The 20497-nt window shown below is 39.1% G+C and overlaps 1 protein-coding gene across 1 annotated transcript in view; it reads right to left on the bottom strand.

The window, feature by feature from the left end:
- The window catches only part of LOC117432209 (12S rRNA N4-methylcytidine methyltransferase-like), a 64510-nt gene that overhangs the window by 20781 nt on the left and 23232 nt on the right, over window positions 1–20497 (bottom strand). The window contains exon 3 of the mRNA XM_034053782.3: window positions 5120–5256. Coding sequence (XP_033909673.3) covers window positions 5120–5256 — 137 coding nt within the window. The remainder of the gene's footprint in view (window positions 1–5119; window positions 5257–20497) is intronic.

Here is a 20497-nt window from a genome sequence, read left to right on the forward strand (position 1 = left end):
TTATTTGTATTATGCTAAATTCCCACAATAGAATACATCAATATGTTATAAAAAAAGTAACTTCTGTAGAATCCTGCCCTTTGAAGTTAGTTTTGAGCCTTGATTAAAAATGACACTTCACACAAGTTCCACAAAAGCTTGACGTCAAATCAACATCATTATAACTCGGGTCAAGTACAAAGCAATCCTGTATAGCAGAAAACAATCCAAATCTCGTTAGATTATTTTTTTATTTATTTTTTTTAAGATCCACACAACAGCAGACCACATTTGGTTTGACTGTCACTGTATAACAAAAAAAAGCTGACAGGTTTTCTGGAGGAGCTGGTAATAGGCTGAATAAAAAAAAGATTCTCATTATTTAAAATATTAATATGTGTCGCTGACACTATAAATATAGATTGTTAACCAACGCTGAAGATAATGACACTACCATAATAATAATCATCTGAATAAACAAGAGACAGGCTTGTCACACTAAAGTATGATGCAGCCTACAAAATGAGACTTGTATGCTTAAGGAAATAGCCTGGTGTGTAAAATGTAAAAAAATATACACATACATACATACATACATACATTTCAAAATCACTGAATATGACCTTTGACATGTAACTCTGCCAGCAAAAATATTTCTTTTAACGTTTGACTATTGTGCCAATAAAGACATGTTTCATTAAATACTGGTTTCATATTGTTAGTGCCGGTTAGTGATTCCTTTTTTGTATATGTAAAAAAAAACGTTGAATTTCACATAAAGAGATTTATTCCAATTCAACTCCTAGAGAGCTGAAATGTGAACACTACAAATGTGTTAATTTTGATTGCACAATGAAAACTGCTCTAGAGATTTGAATCATGTTACTGCACGTGTGCACTTCAAAATCATTGAATTTGATTTAACCATCATTTCAAACTCTCAATCTATGTTGAGTATAACCATGGCTAATTTACAGGGTTCAAGTATAGGATCTACTCAGCAAATCAAGAGCCCAGAACGAATAAAAAAGAAGAAATCAAATTAAAAGAATGACTGACAGGCTGAATGAATGAATGAATGAATGAATGAGTGAGTGAGTGAGTGAGCGAGCAAAGACTCCCCATCCCCCCCAAGATCCCTGCTGCCGCCAGAAAAATTATCACAGGACAAGATGTCAGAAAAGCCGCCACTTTGTGAACATCATCTACTTCATTCCAGATGTAAGGTACGGTGCATTTGTTTTCCATGAATCTATGTTTAGGCTGCCATTCAAGCTTAAAATATTCCCGAGTGCGGACCTTCCAGCTTGCCCAAGTGCGTCAAAGTTGCTGAAGGCCACCCACAGACTGATCTCTTTCCAACAGGGGAGCATGGACGGAAATATCTGATAGGACAAATACCTGAGGCAAAGCTTTCTCGGATTCCTTTAGAGGCTACTGTGGGTTTCTGTACTGTTCTTTTTTATTTGTTTGTTCCTTTCTTTCTTGATTGATTTTCACTGGGAGACCAGGTGCAAAGGGGTTATTGGAAAAGAACAGTCCAATTTGTTTTTACAGAAGACACAAGAGGAAATAAGTTTCATCTTAAATGATTAGAACACCTTTACCCCTTTTCTCCTTTTGTCAAAGGTGTGTAACTGGTCCGGGTGACAGCTTCCAACAGCTTAAAAATCTAGCCACAGATGTGACCATTCCTAATTAAACTTGTAATGAAAGCACTTTCCCTCTGCTTCTATTATTATTATTATTATTATTATTATTATTATTATTATTATTATTTCATTCAAAATGAACCAAGAAGCAAGGGAAACCAGTGACCCCTAGAACACTTATTTTTTTCTTTCTTTCAAACTCTGCTGCATGGAAACATTTGTGGAAAATGACATGTTCATGTAATGGAGCTGTACCTATTAGGATTCAATATAAACTTTGGGGTAAATGCCCTGACACAATAAGGACAAGTCTACAAGGTATAGGATACTACATCATGCTACACGCATACAGTACATGCACATCACTACACATACTGTACAAACTTATGCTACAAGTCAAACTGTATATGTTTGTATTATTGTATTGCACATTTTGAAGACAGTGCCAAATAATGCAAAATACTGAGAGACCAACAGCATTCCCCTGAATCCAAATGACCTCGCAACTCTGCCTGTCTATCATGATTAAAGACCAGTGTCATTTTTTTTTTTTTTTGCTTCACAAATCTGGCAAAACGTAATTAAATACTGGGGACCTCGGGTGCTATTGTATGTTTTTACCAGCGAAACCAGCAATAGTCTTAGCTATCCATTCCAAGCATTTTATGCATGCATTCAGTTGAACAGCAGCATTGAAAGACATGATGTTAGGAACACCGCCCCAATGCATTAGCCTGTGTGTCCTGATCCTCGCATGTTCCTATGACTCAGCACTGTAGACTACATACATTAACTTGCTTACTTAATGTTTAGGTAAGCCTCATTACACGTGAAACACCTGCACGGTAATAACATACATTTCATCACTTTCAATTGGTTCTAGTGGTGTGTTTTGTTTAATTTTTTGGCACATAGTAGAACAAACAGTTTGGTTCCCCTTCAGTGTAGTGCTAGTTTTGGTGTAGTTGTTTTCGTTGACGGTTGCCTATTTGATGTAGGCTTGGGGTAGTTGGTATATGCATGCCTCCTGACTACTAAAATTAGTTGAGCCCTTATCTGCTCGCAGTATAAATGTAATGCCAGACCTGTAGAACAGAGAAAACTGCATCCAGGAGTCAAAAACGCAATGACCTCCCATTCTGGGCGACCCCCTTCTCAGCCGATTAGCAGGTCATTCTTTATTACCATGAAATGTGTGCAATCAGACTGGAAGGGTTCTCTTAATTAGTTCCATCCCAACAATTCAATCTAATTTGCTTATGGCTATAGCAGGCAGTCACAAAACTAATCAAGCTCGGAGAGATACCTGGATCTGCACTGTAATTTGCTCCTTAAAATGCGGGACAGCAGCAGCGATAATGCATTAGATTGGAAGCTATCAGAGCCAGCCCCATTTACATTAAACCATTAGCATACAGCACAGCTCTCCCCTGCTGCTGCCGTCGTGACCGCTCTGTATGGAGCGCTGCCCTCTTTGTCAGTTCACTTCGCAAATGTAATATAGCCTCTTTCGTTATGGTACAAATCTGCCCAATAACCGAAAGGATAGCATACTATTGGGAAGGAGGAATTAACTCATTTGAGATTGCTCAGATCAGGCTCAGAAGGTCAAAGCAGCCTGAAATAAAGGCCAAGGGAAAGGGGAAATCTGGACTTCTGGTGTTGGGATCGATTGAGTTTTTCAATCAAAGTGGTATCATAACGTTCTGCTGCTGCAGTGGTCTTCTAAATTGCACCTGTGGGCAAACCTGTGCCCAGGAGACCAGACTGTTGTGCCTGTGACAGTATCTAACATAATACTGTGTTTGGTATAGGTAGGGGAACTGAAGTCATTACAGTCTACTGCTATGGACTCTCAATTTCTGTTTCTGTGCCGTTAGATAAATGTGTATTTTATTGTCTTTTTATTTCCCATTTTGAAAGAAGTAGTTAGTTGCATGTCAAAAGGAAGAAATGATCATGCCTTCGACCTTCTGGCAAATACATAACAACTGTGCCTTTGGCTAACAAAGAAATTGAGGACCGCTGTGATTTAGCACATATATTGAGAATCATTTTTCTTCAGGCTTATTGAAAAAAGGGGTAATGAATGACTTGTTAGAGGCAGCAATAACCCCGGACTTAGTTACCCTGGTGTGGGAATGTTAAAACAGTGCACCAGAGGACCTTTCATATACTTGATGTAGACCGCTACCCCGCTCCACTGCAAGACAATAACTGTTTAGCTAATTTATTAAAAAAATAAATAAACTTGTCTGCAGTTCATTAGTCCCTTCTCTTCTCTGTCCAATGCAGCAATACAGTTGGAATTTATGCAAGAAGTTTGCACTAATATCCTTATGAATCCTTGTTTTTAGGCTGTACTTTCTTGTGGAGCACAGAGCATTATAAAAGAAAGAAGCAAAAACTCATCTGCCTCCTGTGTGTGTAGGCACTGCGTAGGCTACGGTGCTTGACACAGGCTTCCAATAATATTGGCTAATTGCTAGATTTCAGTTGCTTTTCTCCCCTCTGTCTTCAAGTGGGTGTCAAAGGGTTTATTGGCAGCTTACATTGTTACTGACAGAAATGTATCTATTTTTTCTTTGAGCTCCTGGAGCCGCGATTCCCGATAGAGGCTTCCCCAGAATCAACGTCAAAAGGATCCCTGCCCACGCAGAAAGAACAGAAACCCTAACATCTCCTTTTCTCTCTTCCCTTATTAAACGCAAGAACCAACCACATCAAAGCGTCTAGCTCTCCTGTTTAACTCCGTGCATAAATAGTGCTGCATGAGCTGGTAATCACCCCCCGCCCCTCCCAGGTACGCCTGGATAATGTGTGGGCAAGTTTGAATTAGGAGTGGGCTGCTTTGCAAAAGCAGACAATGTTAGTGGTTCTGCAGGATTGCAACGTCTGGGGTTTGCTTCTTTAAAAAAAAGGTGTCTTGAAACCCGAAAACCTTGAATTAAATCATCGCTTAAAATCAGAATATTTCTCGATTCGTCAGCAATGAGGCTGATTTTCAAAGCCTTTTACTCACTCCAAAAAGTATATTCTCCATTGTTTTCATAAGGAGGACAAAGTACCTGTTAAAGATACGAAAACTAGAAATAAACACAGCATGTATTTATTTAAGTAGGCAAGTCAGTTAGTAAATAAGTTTATTTCTCATTATATAGCTGGAAAGGTGTTTTTTTTTTTTTGTACACCTTTTTAAAATAAAACTGACTCACTTTCAATTGATAGCCAAAAACCCAACCTGTGCAATTCCATGCGTACTGTTCTGGCTGATAAAGCTTGCTCACTTACCCTGCATGCTCTGCTTCAGTTAATAGGCCCCGTCAGCAAAGCTTTATCCTTGCAGCATAGACTTGCACAAAGACTTGTCTACTGTACTTCAGTTCATAACAGCCAGTAACACAGTGTATACAGACAGGAACATGCGATTGAGACAGGGTGGATACAGAAGTTCCTAATGAAGCGACCGGGAAGTTTAGCATACTTACGGGTGTTCTTTGGCCAGCTGATGAGCCATCTGGTGTGCCACTGGGTCTCTGTCCAATGCATACACAGTGATGTCAGATGCCTGTTGTAGAATGGCCTTGCTGTGTCCTCCTGCCCCAAATGTCATATCTAAGAAAGTCTGGAAATTAACACATGTAAGTCATTACTAATGTGTCCCGTATGAACAATGATGGGAGACTACATTTGGGGGCTGATTCGTGAAAGTGATTTACAGTATAATCGTAAATCTCGAAGAACTACTCACTTCTAAATCTTTTGTGGTCATTTTTGTATTACTTTAGTATAAGTACATGTTAATTTGGATTCATATGTTGTTTTTTTCTGACTTTATGTGAACGAAAAGACACATATTCGCCTGTTTTCTCATTGGAAATAGGTAAATTTCAAAATATCACTGTCCTGGTCACAAAAGCAAAGTTTGTGGGGAATAATAGTTATTTTCTATACTTTTGAGGCATAAGCAATTAGGAAATAACACTTACTACCCAGGAACAAAAATTGTGTTACATAGTGAAACGATCCAGTTTGATGCGTTTAATGGAATTCACAGCAGTATTCCTATCTGGGATCCGTCTGCTCGCCTCCCAGTCAGCCACAAACACCCTGATTTTCCAGGAAAGCAATAACAAATCAAATAGCTATCAAATCAATACCCACTCTCTCTCACACCTCCTTCCAGCTTTCTACCCAGGAATAGCCAACCTGCTGAATCTGCCTGGAAAGTAAAGAATACCAGTTAGGTCTGGGATGCAATGGACTGTGGAATCTGTTGTGTTCCTTAAATAAATAAACCAGAATGCTTTAAGCATCCATCCGTGGAGTAAAAGCCAGTGGGAAAATAAATCTGTTCCGGAAGACACGATCCCCTGCATCTCATTATCCATTCCCGGGACTCCGTTCATAGACAATCTGCAAGGCCCTGTCTATTCAGCACCAGCCAAGCGTCAGAAAGATGAGCTTCATATTCACTCAGTTAAAGAATAAAATAAAATCGCTGCCCCGTGGTACATCGGAAAATGTCCTAAGCAAGTATACAGGTTTTCAGCGAACCTACAGCATACGGAAATCTCTTTTTGTCTTCATAAGGGTCTCTTAAACAACTGAAGAGACAGACGGAAAGATTGTTTTTACTTTAGTCACTGATGTCCTAAGTACCTGCCATGGAAATATGCAGTTTTCTCAAGGGCAGGTGCCCTTAGTCCTCTTTGTCGAATCGTTTCAATAGTTACAGGAATAACATTGTTTGATCTGAAAATTGCCCGGTGGGTGCTTTTTGTAGAGGGTACAAGTATTACAGAATCCCCCCCCAAAAATAATAATAAAACGAACCTAATCCTTGCTTATGCACCCTTCAGGTCTCCTGAAGGGGAAGGTTTGGAAATAACAATTAGTGCTGGGCTTTCCAGTGCGAGACTGAAGACAGGAATTGATTGCAGCACTCAGCTCTCCAATATCCTTAGAGATGTTGTAGTTTCAGTACACAACCTCCAGCACAAAAATGCCACAAATGTGTGTTCAAAACAAAGGATTAGACTTTCAAATGCCCATCACAGAAGTTGCTCAATTTATCGATATATCTTGAAACTAATTGATGCACTTGCTGTAAACAGAGTTTAGCTTCTTCAAGTACATTTCATGGTAATATAGTAACGCTGCCAGTAAAGTGGGGTTACCTCTAACCCCCCCCAAAGCTTTATAATGACATACTTTTTGCCTTTTCTTAGTTTTAAAAAGTGTGAAATGCGGAAGGATAAACCTAAACAAGGTTCAACCATAAAAGGGCAGTTGTCTGTCGAGTCTAAAAGCCTTTTCCTTCTCTTAAAATGTCTCATGTTCTTATCTCTGACAACCTCACAAAGGAAAAGAAGAAGGTAAAAATGAATAATTGGTGCTACTCCCCAAGGCCTTTTGGTTTGCCTCACATCTTCTGACAAAAATATAAGTGACAATATTCTTCTGACAAAATAAAAAAGATCTCCCAAAACTATAATAACATATCATTATTATAAAATGCTATCTTGTGGTGCACTAAAGCTGTGCTTATTTTCAGGCAACATGCTCTTGAGGAATGGGATGCAAAATACAATGTACAGGTCAAATACCTGGTAGGGGTGTCTATGAACCCAAATCATGGACCATATCGAGCGGACGGTATTTTCTCACATTGTTTCTAATGACAGCACAAACTCCAACTGAATCTCTGAAAACACGCGTTATTTAAAAAACGGAGGGGGTAAAGGTAGGTGTAAAGAACAAACAAACAAAAAAATGAATACTGGTACCAAGAAGAAATAACTAAAAAAATGTCAATATCTCATTTTAAAAGTCAGCAGCACCGGATGGTGAAAGATGAGTCACGATTCTCTCCCTCTCATTCTGCTAGAGAACAAATCCCCATTCACCACAGCATGACCAAAGCCAGCCTTTCAAAAAGGTTAAGGAACAGGGAAGGTGGTGCTTGGTAAAAGGCCACTGGATTAAGGGGGAGGCTTGTTTCTAATGATCTTCAGCTGCCTCCTATCGAGCAACTGTTCTTGTCAGTAATTGCTATCTGACATCGTATATGAAGGAATGGGGATGGGGGTGGGGGGTGCTTGCCTTATACAAGCTGCAGATGGCAAGGTCTGTCCCAGCCAGGCTGATGTTATAGGAATTTCCAGTATTGGTGTTTTAAAACATGACCGGGGTGGGGGGGAGGTTGGTTAGGGATAGGGGGAGCGGGGGTTGGAGGGGGGTCCCTTAAGTACGTCCCATGCGTCTCATCCACTGGAAATCCAGTTGAGGATAAGAAAATGGAATAGAATAAAAAGTCCTTCTCACTCAGCATGGGGTTTGGTGTGGGACCCAGCCTTTTAATTGCAGCCTATGTAAACACTTTTTTCATAACAGAATCAAACTTAGGCTAAAGTACTGCTTGTTATAGAGTTTACATATATATATATATATATATATATATATATATATATATATATATATATATATATATATATATATATATATATATATATATATAAGACAGAACTGCTGTACGCAGGTTTGATGCAAATTGTCTTAAGTTTGGGGTTTTAAGGTCTTTCAAGAAGACCCATGAGAAATCATGAGCTGCTGTCAAGCAAATCTTCTACACACCAATATGTGCTGATACCCTCTGACCATTTCATTGCAATGCATTTTTATTAAATGTTTTAGCACTAGTGAGGAAACATCAAGGTCCTTGGTTCACAGGTCAGGCTCTAGTTCTTACACCATTCAAGCATGGGCTGTATCAAGTTGGAGAGATCTGTGAAAAGAATACAGTTTTCATGTACTAAGCAGCTGAAACTGATCTGTGGCAAAATATACCCCCCAGTGGTGTGAAAAGATTATATGCTATGCATTAGGCATCTAGAAGTTCAAAGGCGGTCATATCAAATATTAACAAATATCACCTGGATGCTCTGAATACGTAGGATCTTTTCTTTACTAAACATATCGTTGTTTTTTTTTTTTGGACTGATGGTAAAAATTGTCTGCTAAGCAATAGGAGATAAGAAATTGCATCATTTCACCCATTTTGAACTACCAAAGCAACAGGAATCACCATATGGGTTTTGTTAAGAAACTGTTGTAGAAACAGAAGTTAAATATCCCACCCCTACCACCAAATGTAACATTGCCAAGAGGGAGGTATGGAAATACATAGTGACAAGTTGCAAGCCGCTGGCATGGTTTTATTAACACAGGCTGTGCTATTTTAGGAACGGCTATGGGCTGATTTTATTGACTGATTTAATGTATTTATTTTTAAAGACAACATGGACAGAATAAAAATGTCAGTACGCCTATAAAACAATTCACCATATCAGGGATGAAAGACATATGGATATAGTTTAAATATACCATTTAACTATAGCAAGTGTCATGGTTGATATGTTAAGCATGTGAAAAATAAACACTATCAGCACATAAACAGATTTTTAAAAAATCAACAGATTGCCCTCAGGCTTAAATCTAATTCCACTGGGTGGCCTCAACACTGGACAGTAATTCACACACTTCAGCACAAATGAATAAGAAAGTGCTGGGTCTGAGACACAGGCCAGGATTTAAGTAGATTTGAGAATGCTGGTGGAGTTTTGTGCAGAAGTTCACACTGCACCCGAATATAGCCAGAAGCACAAGATCTTCATCTTTTATTATCTTTACATTCAGTAACACAGATACCCCTAGGCTGCTCTGTCTAACTCCTCTTTAGCCTTCTGCTTGTGTTACCACTATTGGATTACTCCCTGATAAAGTAAATTGTTCTATCAATCAGTTTGATCTCACCTAGGTTTATCTCTAGTGATTTCAACAATAAAATGAACGAGCCTCGTACGGATTAGACAGTTGAAACCCCAAGTTGTTCAGCAGTACAAGTGGGACATCTTAATAGCCAAGGCAGTAAATTAGTTTGGTGGGTAGGCTTAGACACAAAGGGGGATCTCTGCTGGGGAATACATCAAAACTAAAATTAGAACCAGGGAGCGGATCTTGATCCTCAAGCAGCTTGCCACCCGCTAACAAGAAGTCGCTGATCTATTGTGAAATCTTCAGGATCCATTGGTTTACAAGGCTGTAACTGCCTGGAGTTTTCAAGCACATCATTTCAAGCACATCATTTACAGGTAACCCTGTCCTGGTTCCTTTACTGGCTTCCCAATGCAGTTGCCTTCACTTGACCCTCACACATCTGCCCCAGTCCCTCTCTCTGGCTCTGTCCTGCTTCGTCAGCTTTTCCAGCTCTGTTCTGTGTTAGCAGTGTCATGGGGGTGAGGGGCATACCTTTACAAGAGGGGAGTGGTTTCAACTATAAAAACTAAAGCATTCTGAGCGTAGTGTGTGCAAAATTCCAGGTCATGGGTTTGGAGAATTAGTAAACCTGATAATGCATTAATGTGTAGGGGTTTGCTGATTAAATCATTAAAGTCTTTCCATTACTTTCCACTTGCTGGGGTGGTTGAGATGTTTAGGTGCCGGTACGTGGTATCTGGTGTGGTCTACAGTATAACCCCATAATCCATTATTGTGACTGGGGGTTGACAGCCTTGATAAGGTTGCTCAGGTCTATATAGTCTAGCAGATGTTGTGAAGCCTCAAGGCTTAAAGACCTGTGTGGCGAGCTAAGCTAAGTCTCCTAGCTATATAGGTTAAACTCTAAGGGTTGAAAAAGTTGAAAGCTGGCAAACATTATGCCATTTGCTATGGTTTACAGAGGCTATTTTTTGTTTTGTTTACATGTTATTGTTGTCTTGTTTTTCTATGTCTGTGTACCATTAATAAACCGGCCATCCATTTAGCTGAAAATAAGTGAGTCATCTGGACTTATTTCATCCTGGGCATGTGAACCCCTGCCACAGTCCGTTTTTATAAAAACGCATGAAATATTAACATGCGCAGAGGCCTTGCTAATGGGTTCTTTCCCCTTTAAAAATAAGTCATTTCTATAAACCAGCAGCCGGAGCGCAGCGTCTCCCTTAAGGATTGGGCTGTAATGGGCTTGGCATTTGCAATTGCGATTGACACTAAACTGGAAATGAGTCAGCCTCATTGATATTTTATACAGAGCTTCGTCTGCACAGTTCCGGTGTGACCTGTCAGAAGCATGAAAAAGTTGGTCCTGAAAAGGGTGATGGGATACCTAACGAAACAGGCTGGTGGTACAGGGGCAGGCAAACCTGTTTGTAATTTTTATGATATTGTATTTTAAGACGGTCTACTTGAATACAGTAACTCAGAAAGAATTACGGGAGTAATTTATCTCCCTGACAGCAATGTGGAGTTAAAATTGAGTGTATTCATGCAGCCGGTTTTGATTAATTTTTCAGTAGTTCAGTACAGCCCTCACAACTCCGGTAAACTAGAATGCATGCGTTGAATGATGAGGCCTGTTACATTTGCTTCAACGGGGAGCTCGGTTTTGAAATACGAGACTTAAAAGGTGAGAAAAGGTGGCTAGCATTTTTAAAGATGTTTTATTATGAGGAAATAATTGGGAAATGCAGAAATCCCTTTGCATTTTAATTTTTAACATTTTCAATGTATTTATTTACTTTTATGTCTTTTTAATTAAGGTTAATATTTGTTTTAGATGGAAGTTTGTTGGGAAGATATAGAATGTCTGAATGTTACTTTCCCTTATGAGAAATACTGCTATTAATTTTCAAATAATAGCACACATTCAATATTCACTTCAAGGTTTTTTTTTAAAATATTGGTTTAACTGTGTGTGTGGCAGGGGAATTCTGTCTCTATACAGTAGTTATCTTTTGTCTGTCTCTTTGTGTATCTGCACTTGTCAAAAAAGGGATACAGTGGTAAGAGCGATGACTGTAGATATCCTGTAAAAAAAATAAACATTACCACATTCCATATCCCTAACTCTGTAAAGCTACCTACAGCATATCTCTCTATCTGCCCTTCATTATCCATTAGCAGTCCCTCAGTTCAGTTACACCGGGCGCTCTACAATGTTGGCGCAGAGTTCTGAATCTCCTTACAATAACATACAGCCCATTAAGAGGAGAGAGAGAGAGAGAGAGAGAGAGAGAGAGAGAGAGAGAGAGAGAGAGAGAGAGAGAGAGAGAGAGAGAGAGAGAGAGAGAGAGAGAGAGAGAGAGAGAGAGAGAGAGAGAGAGAGAGAGAGAGAGAGAGAGAGAGAGAGAGAGAGATTGACGGGAACAGGATCACTTTCTTCATGCCAGGGTCTTTTCCCTGTCACCCGGAGTTCATTGTGGGATTTAGTTTACAGCTCTATAAATCTACCTGTTGATGCCGCCACCGTCGTCACTACTGGCTCCTGTGATCAATGAGCAAAAAAACAAACCAAACACAAATACAGTACTGTACTTGAACTGATCATTGCAAATTAGAGGTTTTTGTCTAAGTGGTACTGTGTGACTGGCAGCGACAGCTCAGAGATGATTACAGCCGTGAGAGTCTCCTGCTCGGAACCTGTCATTTTGCTGCCAAGGGATAATGGAGCTTTAAGGCCAATGAAAGAATAGGAGGGTACTAAATCAGCCCCATTTGGAACTGATGCGTCCTGTTCCACCACTGTAACACTTACAAAGTGTTAACCAAGAGCCACACTGTGTCCCTTTGCTCTGGCTGATTACACCACTTTGCATACCGCTACATTTCAGCTTCGGTCTTCTTCTGACGGCATGGTAGAAATAGCTATCGATTTATCAAACTTTCAAACGTAAAACAACATCATACGGCCAATAGATAATGCTATATTGTCTGGTGTTATTTTTCCAGCACAAGTACAATAAATAATATCTCTTCTATCTGAGGAGAGAAGGATTCCCTTTTTTTATTTCCTGAAGGCATTTTATTTGAAATAAAAGGCTCCATTTGTTTGTTCAAGGAACTTTTTAATAGTTTTTGTTTTCATTAACCAGCCATCGTGCAGATCACCTACGACCCATCATTTATAAACCAACTGTTTGAATAGCTCTATTATGAACTATGCCACTCATATACAAAATATCTGGGAACCCATGTATATATAATATATATTTATATATATATCCATATACTCAGCTGCTGCCCAGCACAGTAAGCAGCTAGTTTAAATGGCTTTGAACAAACGGCAACTTAAGAACCAGAACATTCTCATTAGGCATGCAGATACAATACGCTAATACATAATTAAAGAACAAGCAGTTCTAGTGATTTATATTTATGCAGGGTCAGCTCCAAAAAGCATCTTTCAGGCACACACACCTGCTGCAGTGAAATGACTGCACTGCACAGCAAGTCATTTATCAGCCCCATGAGACAATAAAGTAGATTCAATAGTGTTTTGGAAAAATGGAAGCTGTTTATGTGAATATCAAATATCCTTCCGGTTACCCTGGGAACTACAGAACGTTCGGTTTCTGTTCAAAGGCAACACCTCTACACCTATTGTGTTTTACAACAGGGGCTTCTAGATTTTTAAAGACTTGAAATTATAAAATTGCATCTGAGAAATCAACCAACCGCTGTTCTGTCAAAAATCTTATCTGGTGTGCAGATATTATCCCGTGCACAGCGCGGACAACACCTTTTTTTAAGATTAAACCCACTTGTTTCATGATCAATAGTAGATCAGGAGCACAATCTGTATTTTGGGGATTTCTGGGGGATTTTGGGGATATGTAATATGACGTGTGTACGTGTTTTATTATGTCTCATCTCTTAATCATTTTGAACAATAGTAGCGGACAGAACAGAACCTGCTTTTTAAATTGTGACTGAAGGGGAGTTTTCATTATAAAAAAAGGTATTTATAATGGCGATGACAGGCGAAACACACCCGGCTCATGAAGGGTTAATCCCGGCTCTGTTCCGAACGAACGCAGTGGAATCTCTGCTTTCCAAGGTAAACGTCATGCTTTGTTTACTTATCCAATGACGTCTATATGATCTGCATGCACTGATCTTTGAGCCAGGAGACACCATATCAATACAACTCTAGAGCAAAGAGAAAACTGCAAAATCTATGCCAGTCAAGGATTCTAGAACTAGAGGGAGGGGGAGCAGCATTACATTGTAATTAATAGAAAAACTAAAAAGTGCAACAACATATGTGCAGTTTTTGTGGGGGTTGCAGTGAAGAATAACAACTTATATATCTTTGCTAAGTGCAACAGTCTACAGCAACACATATGCTACTGTGAGCTCTGGGTCTCCAGGTTACCAGTCAAACATCCTACTATATACCTGCCAAAACCTGGTACCTTTGCATGTACGCTTAGTATTGCACAGCCTCTATTACTCGGCAGCTTTTCTTTTTACGCAGATTCGGAAAACGCCACTTCTCTCAATCGTGACTGTGTGCAATTGGATTGTTTTGGCAATCCTGAGTCAATCACGTATGATCTAATATCATTCTGCTGACTCTGTGGGCTTCTTATCAGAGCAGTCAAAGTGATCAGGATGGCACATTGTCCTCACATGTGTTGCTAATTCAGACACTGATAAACATATGATTTCAAATAGATTATGTTTATTAATAAATATCATTGTCTGCCTATGGTATAATGTATACCTGTTCATTTTCAGTCTCCTTAGAACAGCAAGTGGCTGGCATCATACTGACAACATCACCTTTCTTACAGTCTTATCTCACCATTTTTGGGCCAGTATCCTTAATAGCAACCTTTAAAAGGATTGTTTGATCAAACTGTAAAAACTAGGATTGGAGTTCAGGCTATTTCAGTAGACCTGCTTTGTACTTCTCTTGTTCATCCATAACCATAAGGCCACTGTGTTGTCTGTATGGGTAACATAGCTTACGTTGTCTTCCTCAGTCAAAAATGGATGGTAAAAAGGATTCTTTTCATATTAAAAATGCATGCCAGAGGAGCGGAATATTTAAATAAGCTTGACTTGCATGTTTAATGAATGCTTTTACAATACAAAAGGATTCCTAATTTCAATCAAAACGTATTTTTACTACATGAACGTTTCTTGCAAAATAATAATAATGACTATAGTGAGAATCCAGAAAAAAAAAAAAAACTAAAATGGTACAAAGAACAACTGCTGAGAAGAATTCAAATCAGGATTCACATTGGGTTTGGGTCACTGCTCTTTGACTTTGGAGGGCAGACCACATTACTGTTAATAATCCCCCAGACAGGAGCAGTCAAAATTAAAATCAACAACTTACCAAAACACAGAGCGAGGGAGCCCAGTTCATTATAGTTAGTGTGGTGTGCAATACATTAACCCTAGCAATGATTTACACCTACACAATTTTAATTACAATCCTGTTGAACAGTCCTGATAAAAAAAAAAAAAAAAAACTTGGAAATTCAATGCTTTGGGCACAGGATCAAGCTAAGAAGTACTGAACAAACCAGAAAAAATACACACAGGCAGTGAGCTGAAGTCTTATTTGTTTTATTAATTGCATTATCTCCACTGGGTTTGCTTCCCACGACCACAGAATGTGGAAAGAAATGAATGTATTTGAGACTACCTGAATATGATGAACAAACGGCTGAAGCTTCTTGTAAATCAAGCAAAAAACTTTTTTTTTTTGTTTTGTTTTAATTTTTTGGTGGATTACTTGAAAGATAGATATTGTAGCTACGACTGCAAATGCTTCCATAGAATACTATTTTATTTTCTATGGAAGGCTATCTATTTACAACCAAGTTTAATAATGACGTCTGTCCTTACTGTATTTAGTGATGCTGATAAGCAGGTCTGTTAATATCCTCTGGGGAGAACACAATTAGACCCGTTGCCGTTGATTAAAATTGACCCCCTTCATCTTGCAAGCATGTGTGGCAACCGTGAGATGATTTAATGAGCGAGACATGCCTAATCCAGACACACCGTTGATTGATACAAACCACTGTGTTAACGTGTCCATTGTGGCTGTTCCCATGCCTTTGCACTTTAAAGTTTTGACATGTTAAATCAAAAGATAAAGGAAAATGTAAACTGTGTACAAAACAAATGAAAACAGGTGTCATATCCTCACTATTAGAATCGAGATGCAAAAACAACGGGTGCAAGAGCCTTTAACCCGTACCCGACTGTGAAGCGAGTTTTGAAATTTCACTCTGAACTAGAGACTTGTTTCGTTTGGCAGGGTATTAATGACAAGCTTGTGTACAGAATCAGCCTTTCCTAAGAGGCTTTAAAGAAATGCGTGTACTGCATCGGAATAGTATAGTATATTAAACAGAATTTTCTACTTTCGTGAAACAAGCCTTGAACTCAGAGATGCAGAACGCAGCGTGTGTCTAGATCACGTCGGAGAGTAATCTGCGTCTGTTAAGGGGAGAAGCAGAGCCCCCCTGAGGAGAACCGAATGGGAATTTGAAATACCCTGCAGCCGGCAAGCCGGCACATGTTACTGGACTAGGGGCAGGCACCAGGAGCTGTGGCTAAAGGGGGGAATTCACAGCACCCAGTCTGCTCTTTCCCAGCAGGGGACTCTGTTAAACACAGGTGTAGACATCCTCAGTTACACTTACAGATGCAATCGCACAGAAATGACAGAGCCACCCATGTCAAGCATATGCTTAGTAATACATTTTTATGGGTTGGCCTTTGACTGATTAGACTAATAGTTTTTCTGAGTATGTTTTAGCTTTAATTTGTATGCGTCATTTTATAACACTACAGTTGGCGGCGCTTTATCGGGAGAAGGAAAAATATCCCGACTGTCCTAATTAAACGAGACGCAGTTGAGACGACCTTAGTCACACTTTTTGGATTCTTAATGAAAAAAGAACAAAATCACATCACATTATGATTAAGCGTTAAATACGTCATTTAAAACATGAGTCAATGTTTTTTTTTATTCCTGAACAAAATTAATCTCTGATGAAATGAAAAATAATTTAATTACATCTTATCACAAAGCGATGTTGACAAGACAACTTTCTTTGCAACAGCGGCCTGAAAAATCACAGCAGACTCCTTCAACTTGGTTTACGCAATTTACGCAAGTCATAATCATGTACTTAATAATAATAATACATTTTATTTATAGAGTGCTTTTCTCAGACCCAAAGCACTGTACAAGAACAATACAAACATACAGTATACAAAGGTACAGACAAAATATCAGTTCAATAAAACAAATCAAAAGTTAAAATAAATCAGCAAAAGCTATCTTACAATGGTGTGTCTTAATGCGAAATTTAAAAAAATCCAGACTCAGAATCTCGAATAGATCCGGGCAGCATGTTCCATAGTTGGGGGACGGCACTACAAAAAGCTCAGTCTCCCATGGTACGGAGCCTAGTCCTAGGTTGAAGAAGACATCAAGCATCTGTGGATCTTAAATTACATGCTGGAATGTACTCTTGCAATAGATCCCTCAATAAAACCGGGGAAGCACCATTTTTAGGCCTTATAGGTAAGGAGCAGAATTTTGTAGTCAACCCGATACCTCACAGGGAGCCAGTGCAGTTTATACAGTACAGGTGTTGTGTGCTCACAAGAGGTATGAGTTAAACCCAGGCTGCATAATTCTGCACATACTGAACCCTATTTTGTAGTTTAGCAGAAATCCCAGACAAAAGAGCATTGCAGTAGTCCAATCTTGAGGAGATGAATGCATGAATTAATTTCCCAGCAGAAAATGAGGACAAAAATGATCTTAACCGGGCAATGTTAAGCAAATGAAAGAATGACACTTTAGTTATATTTCTAACATGAGCTTCAAACGATAAGGTGGAATAAAAAATAATAGCACACATGAGGTGAAGCTCTAATGTCTAATGCTAAAATCAATGACCTTGCGCAGCTGCACTGTGCTACGCGACCTGTCTTGCTCTGAAAAGCGATCTCTGTTCATCATTTGAAAATACCGTATGGTATGATATTCTGCTGTGTGTGGCTGGTTAAACCCCCAACCTCTTCAAATACTGCACAGTAACTTACTCTACAGATGCACAGTCTGTCTCTACAAAGGGGCTGCGATTTAGTTTGGTTTTACGCCATTCAATTTGAAGTCTATTTCCCTGGAAACTACAGCACTGTACATGCTCCCACTATTGTCCCCCTAATGTGCACAGAACATGTCCTATTTATATCCAGAAGAAAACAGAAAACAAATTAAGACGAAAAAGCCCTACATTCAGCTGCTGACTGAAACCCTGTCTCTCCTGAAGGTGAATTTCACGGTATTCAACAGGACAAAGGGAACAGGCCAAATCCATTAGGATAAAAAATAAATAAAATCATCCCGCTAACTGAAGTGCGGCCTAACCTCAAACAAAACAAGAATGCTCAAGATTACAAGATCAGCATGGCACCCTGTCGTTAGAGGGGCAGAGAGCCACTATGACATCACTGACAGCCCTCTCTGCATGATTTCGGAAGACGTATGTAGATTGGGGACAGCATCCATTCATGGCATTAGCAGGTCATCACTCTTCAAATGTCGAAGCCCAAAGGCCTCCCGGAGATTAGACTCTAAAATTCTTGATAGTTCAGTAATACTCTAAGTCGCCTTGGATAAAGGCGTCTGCTAAATAAACAAATAATAATACTGCATCTTGTGCCGAATACAAAAGAGAAGGCTATTCACTGTTTTAACTCTTTCCTATTTGTCCCCAGGGATTTAATGTGGTGCTTGTACAGGAAGACGCAAGAGAAGTATTCTGATAAGCATGATAAAATGCATAACAATTAACACACACTAATAATATCAATCTTGACTTAAAAATATAAGAAGGTCAAATAAGAAACAAAGTGAAGTTGGCAAACTTTGACCAGTGCTTTCATCGGTGTACAGTGCATTAGTTCACTGCAGAAGGCGCCAGCCAAAAAATGTAAAACAATATGAAATAAAGTCAAGTGCCAGTCAGCTTGTGCCTTCATCAGTCTGCAGTGATTCTACCGTGCAATTCTGAGTGACTGTCTTGAAGAAATGACGACAAAACGATAAGAAACGTTTGTGTACCAGAATAGTTTTATTCCATTTTCTTTTTTTCTTTTTTTTATGATTTATGCAACAAACTGTTTGAAACTTTTCATCCAGCCACTTTGAAAATTAACTCTGGTGCTAAAATGTCACAGCTCTGCTGCTAAATCACAAGCGCTGGTGTGAAAATAAATCTCCAAATTCACAGCATTGAAAACTAGCCGCATAAGACCGACAGCAGTGCTACCAATGGTTATAGCTGAGGACACAGAGCCAAGAGGTCCTGCTGTGAAGCCGAGAGCAGCCACAGACACAGGGCTTGGTGTGCGGTGCTACGGAGTCTGTCGCTTTCCATCCATCCAATGTTGTTTTCCTGAGATATCTACGACAGGTTTTATTTTCTAAAGATGAGCTGATTAAAAGACCCACAACATATATACTGTAGATAAAGACTGGTCTTTAAAAAAGATTATCTGCTTGTACTTCAGATTACATTGCATGCATAATCATTTAATAACATGGCAGTCACATGCAGTAACATGGCCTTGACTGCTGCTGCTAGCTGGCAGCTGCAAAAGATGTCGCTAAGAGAGAAAGGGTTAAAGAAATGACGAACGTGCATTTAAAAACAATGCAGATGCCGCACTTAATAGCGAAATGCCACTCGGTCTAGTTTAACCTCACAAAGTAAGCACTGATACACAATAATTGCCCTCCACTGGAGCTCCAGTGAATAGAAGACAGTGCTGTGAGCCACAGCACGCTTTGTTTAGAGGTAATCATTATCTCCGATATCATCTTACAGTATAGGGATCTGATTGAGGCTGCCCATTATTACCCATGGGAGGCTAGAACAGAAAGCAAACAACATGGGGCCAAGTTCATTATCTGAATTGGGTGCATCATGCTTACATCTTCCAGTTCTTGGCTTTAACAATTTACCTTGGATAGAATTAATTAAAAGTACATTGGGGAGGGGGGGAGGGCTAGGAACTGTGTGTTTCAAGGGAGATAGAGGGGAGGGACAGCAGGTAAAAGTTGCTTCATTTGCCAAAAGCCTGCTTGTCCAAATTGCAATCAGACCGCCATTAAGAGAGGAAAGGTTAACTAGAGTTAATGGCAAACCCCAGGTTCTAATTCTGTGCTTGTTTCTTCTGCATTTAGCACAGTTACAGTACAATACAGCATATATATTAACATTAAGATACAAGTTCCTGCCAAAGAAAAATAAATAGAATAATTCACATTGTTGTTTAAGAAAAAAAAACAATAAAAAAAACAAATTGAATTTAAGACGCAAGCCATTTTCAAGAAGAAAAAATTAGTTTAAAAAAAAAAATGCCACTGCAGGAATATTCAAAGTAATACAGTGTAACCTATTCCAGTGAAAAAGCCAGAAAAAATGTAAACTTCCTTTAACCTTGATTAATTCCAAATATCATGTTTTACAGTGAAAATACATGTCTGCTATTACATGAATTATATCAAAACTGCAACTATGTAGCTAATCGAAGTGTAAAATGGGGATGATTTGTGGAATTAGTTTGTTAGCTACAATTATTTGTATTAGTTTATTATTTGTAATGAAACCTGCCATACTGCTACCATCACACCACCAATATACTGTACACAGGCTTGGTGTGGCAAAACTTAACTAAAGCAGCTTTGTTTTGTTTTTGTACTTCGATCACAAGAGATCCTGTAGGGCTGCAAAACAGGTTGCCCTGTTGGTCTCTTTCCTAGAAAACAGCAGATTCACATTAGGGATGTTGAAACAAACACATTGGATTTCACTTACCAATCAAAACAACAAGACCCTGTGTTCCATGTGCAAACAGACCTGTCAATCATAATACATTTAATGGACATTATTTTTTTCTCTTGTGCCGAAGCGAACAAACTTGCTTCCCCCACCCTTCCCGAGCCAATTATGTATTGTGGTTAAAAGGGGATA

The sequence above is a fragment of the Acipenser ruthenus genome, chromosome 27 (assembly GCF_902713425.1).
Source record: "Acipenser ruthenus chromosome 27, fAciRut3.2 maternal haplotype, whole genome shotgun sequence".
Classification (NCBI taxonomy): Eukaryota; Metazoa; Chordata; class Actinopteri; order Acipenseriformes; family Acipenseridae; genus Acipenser; species Acipenser ruthenus.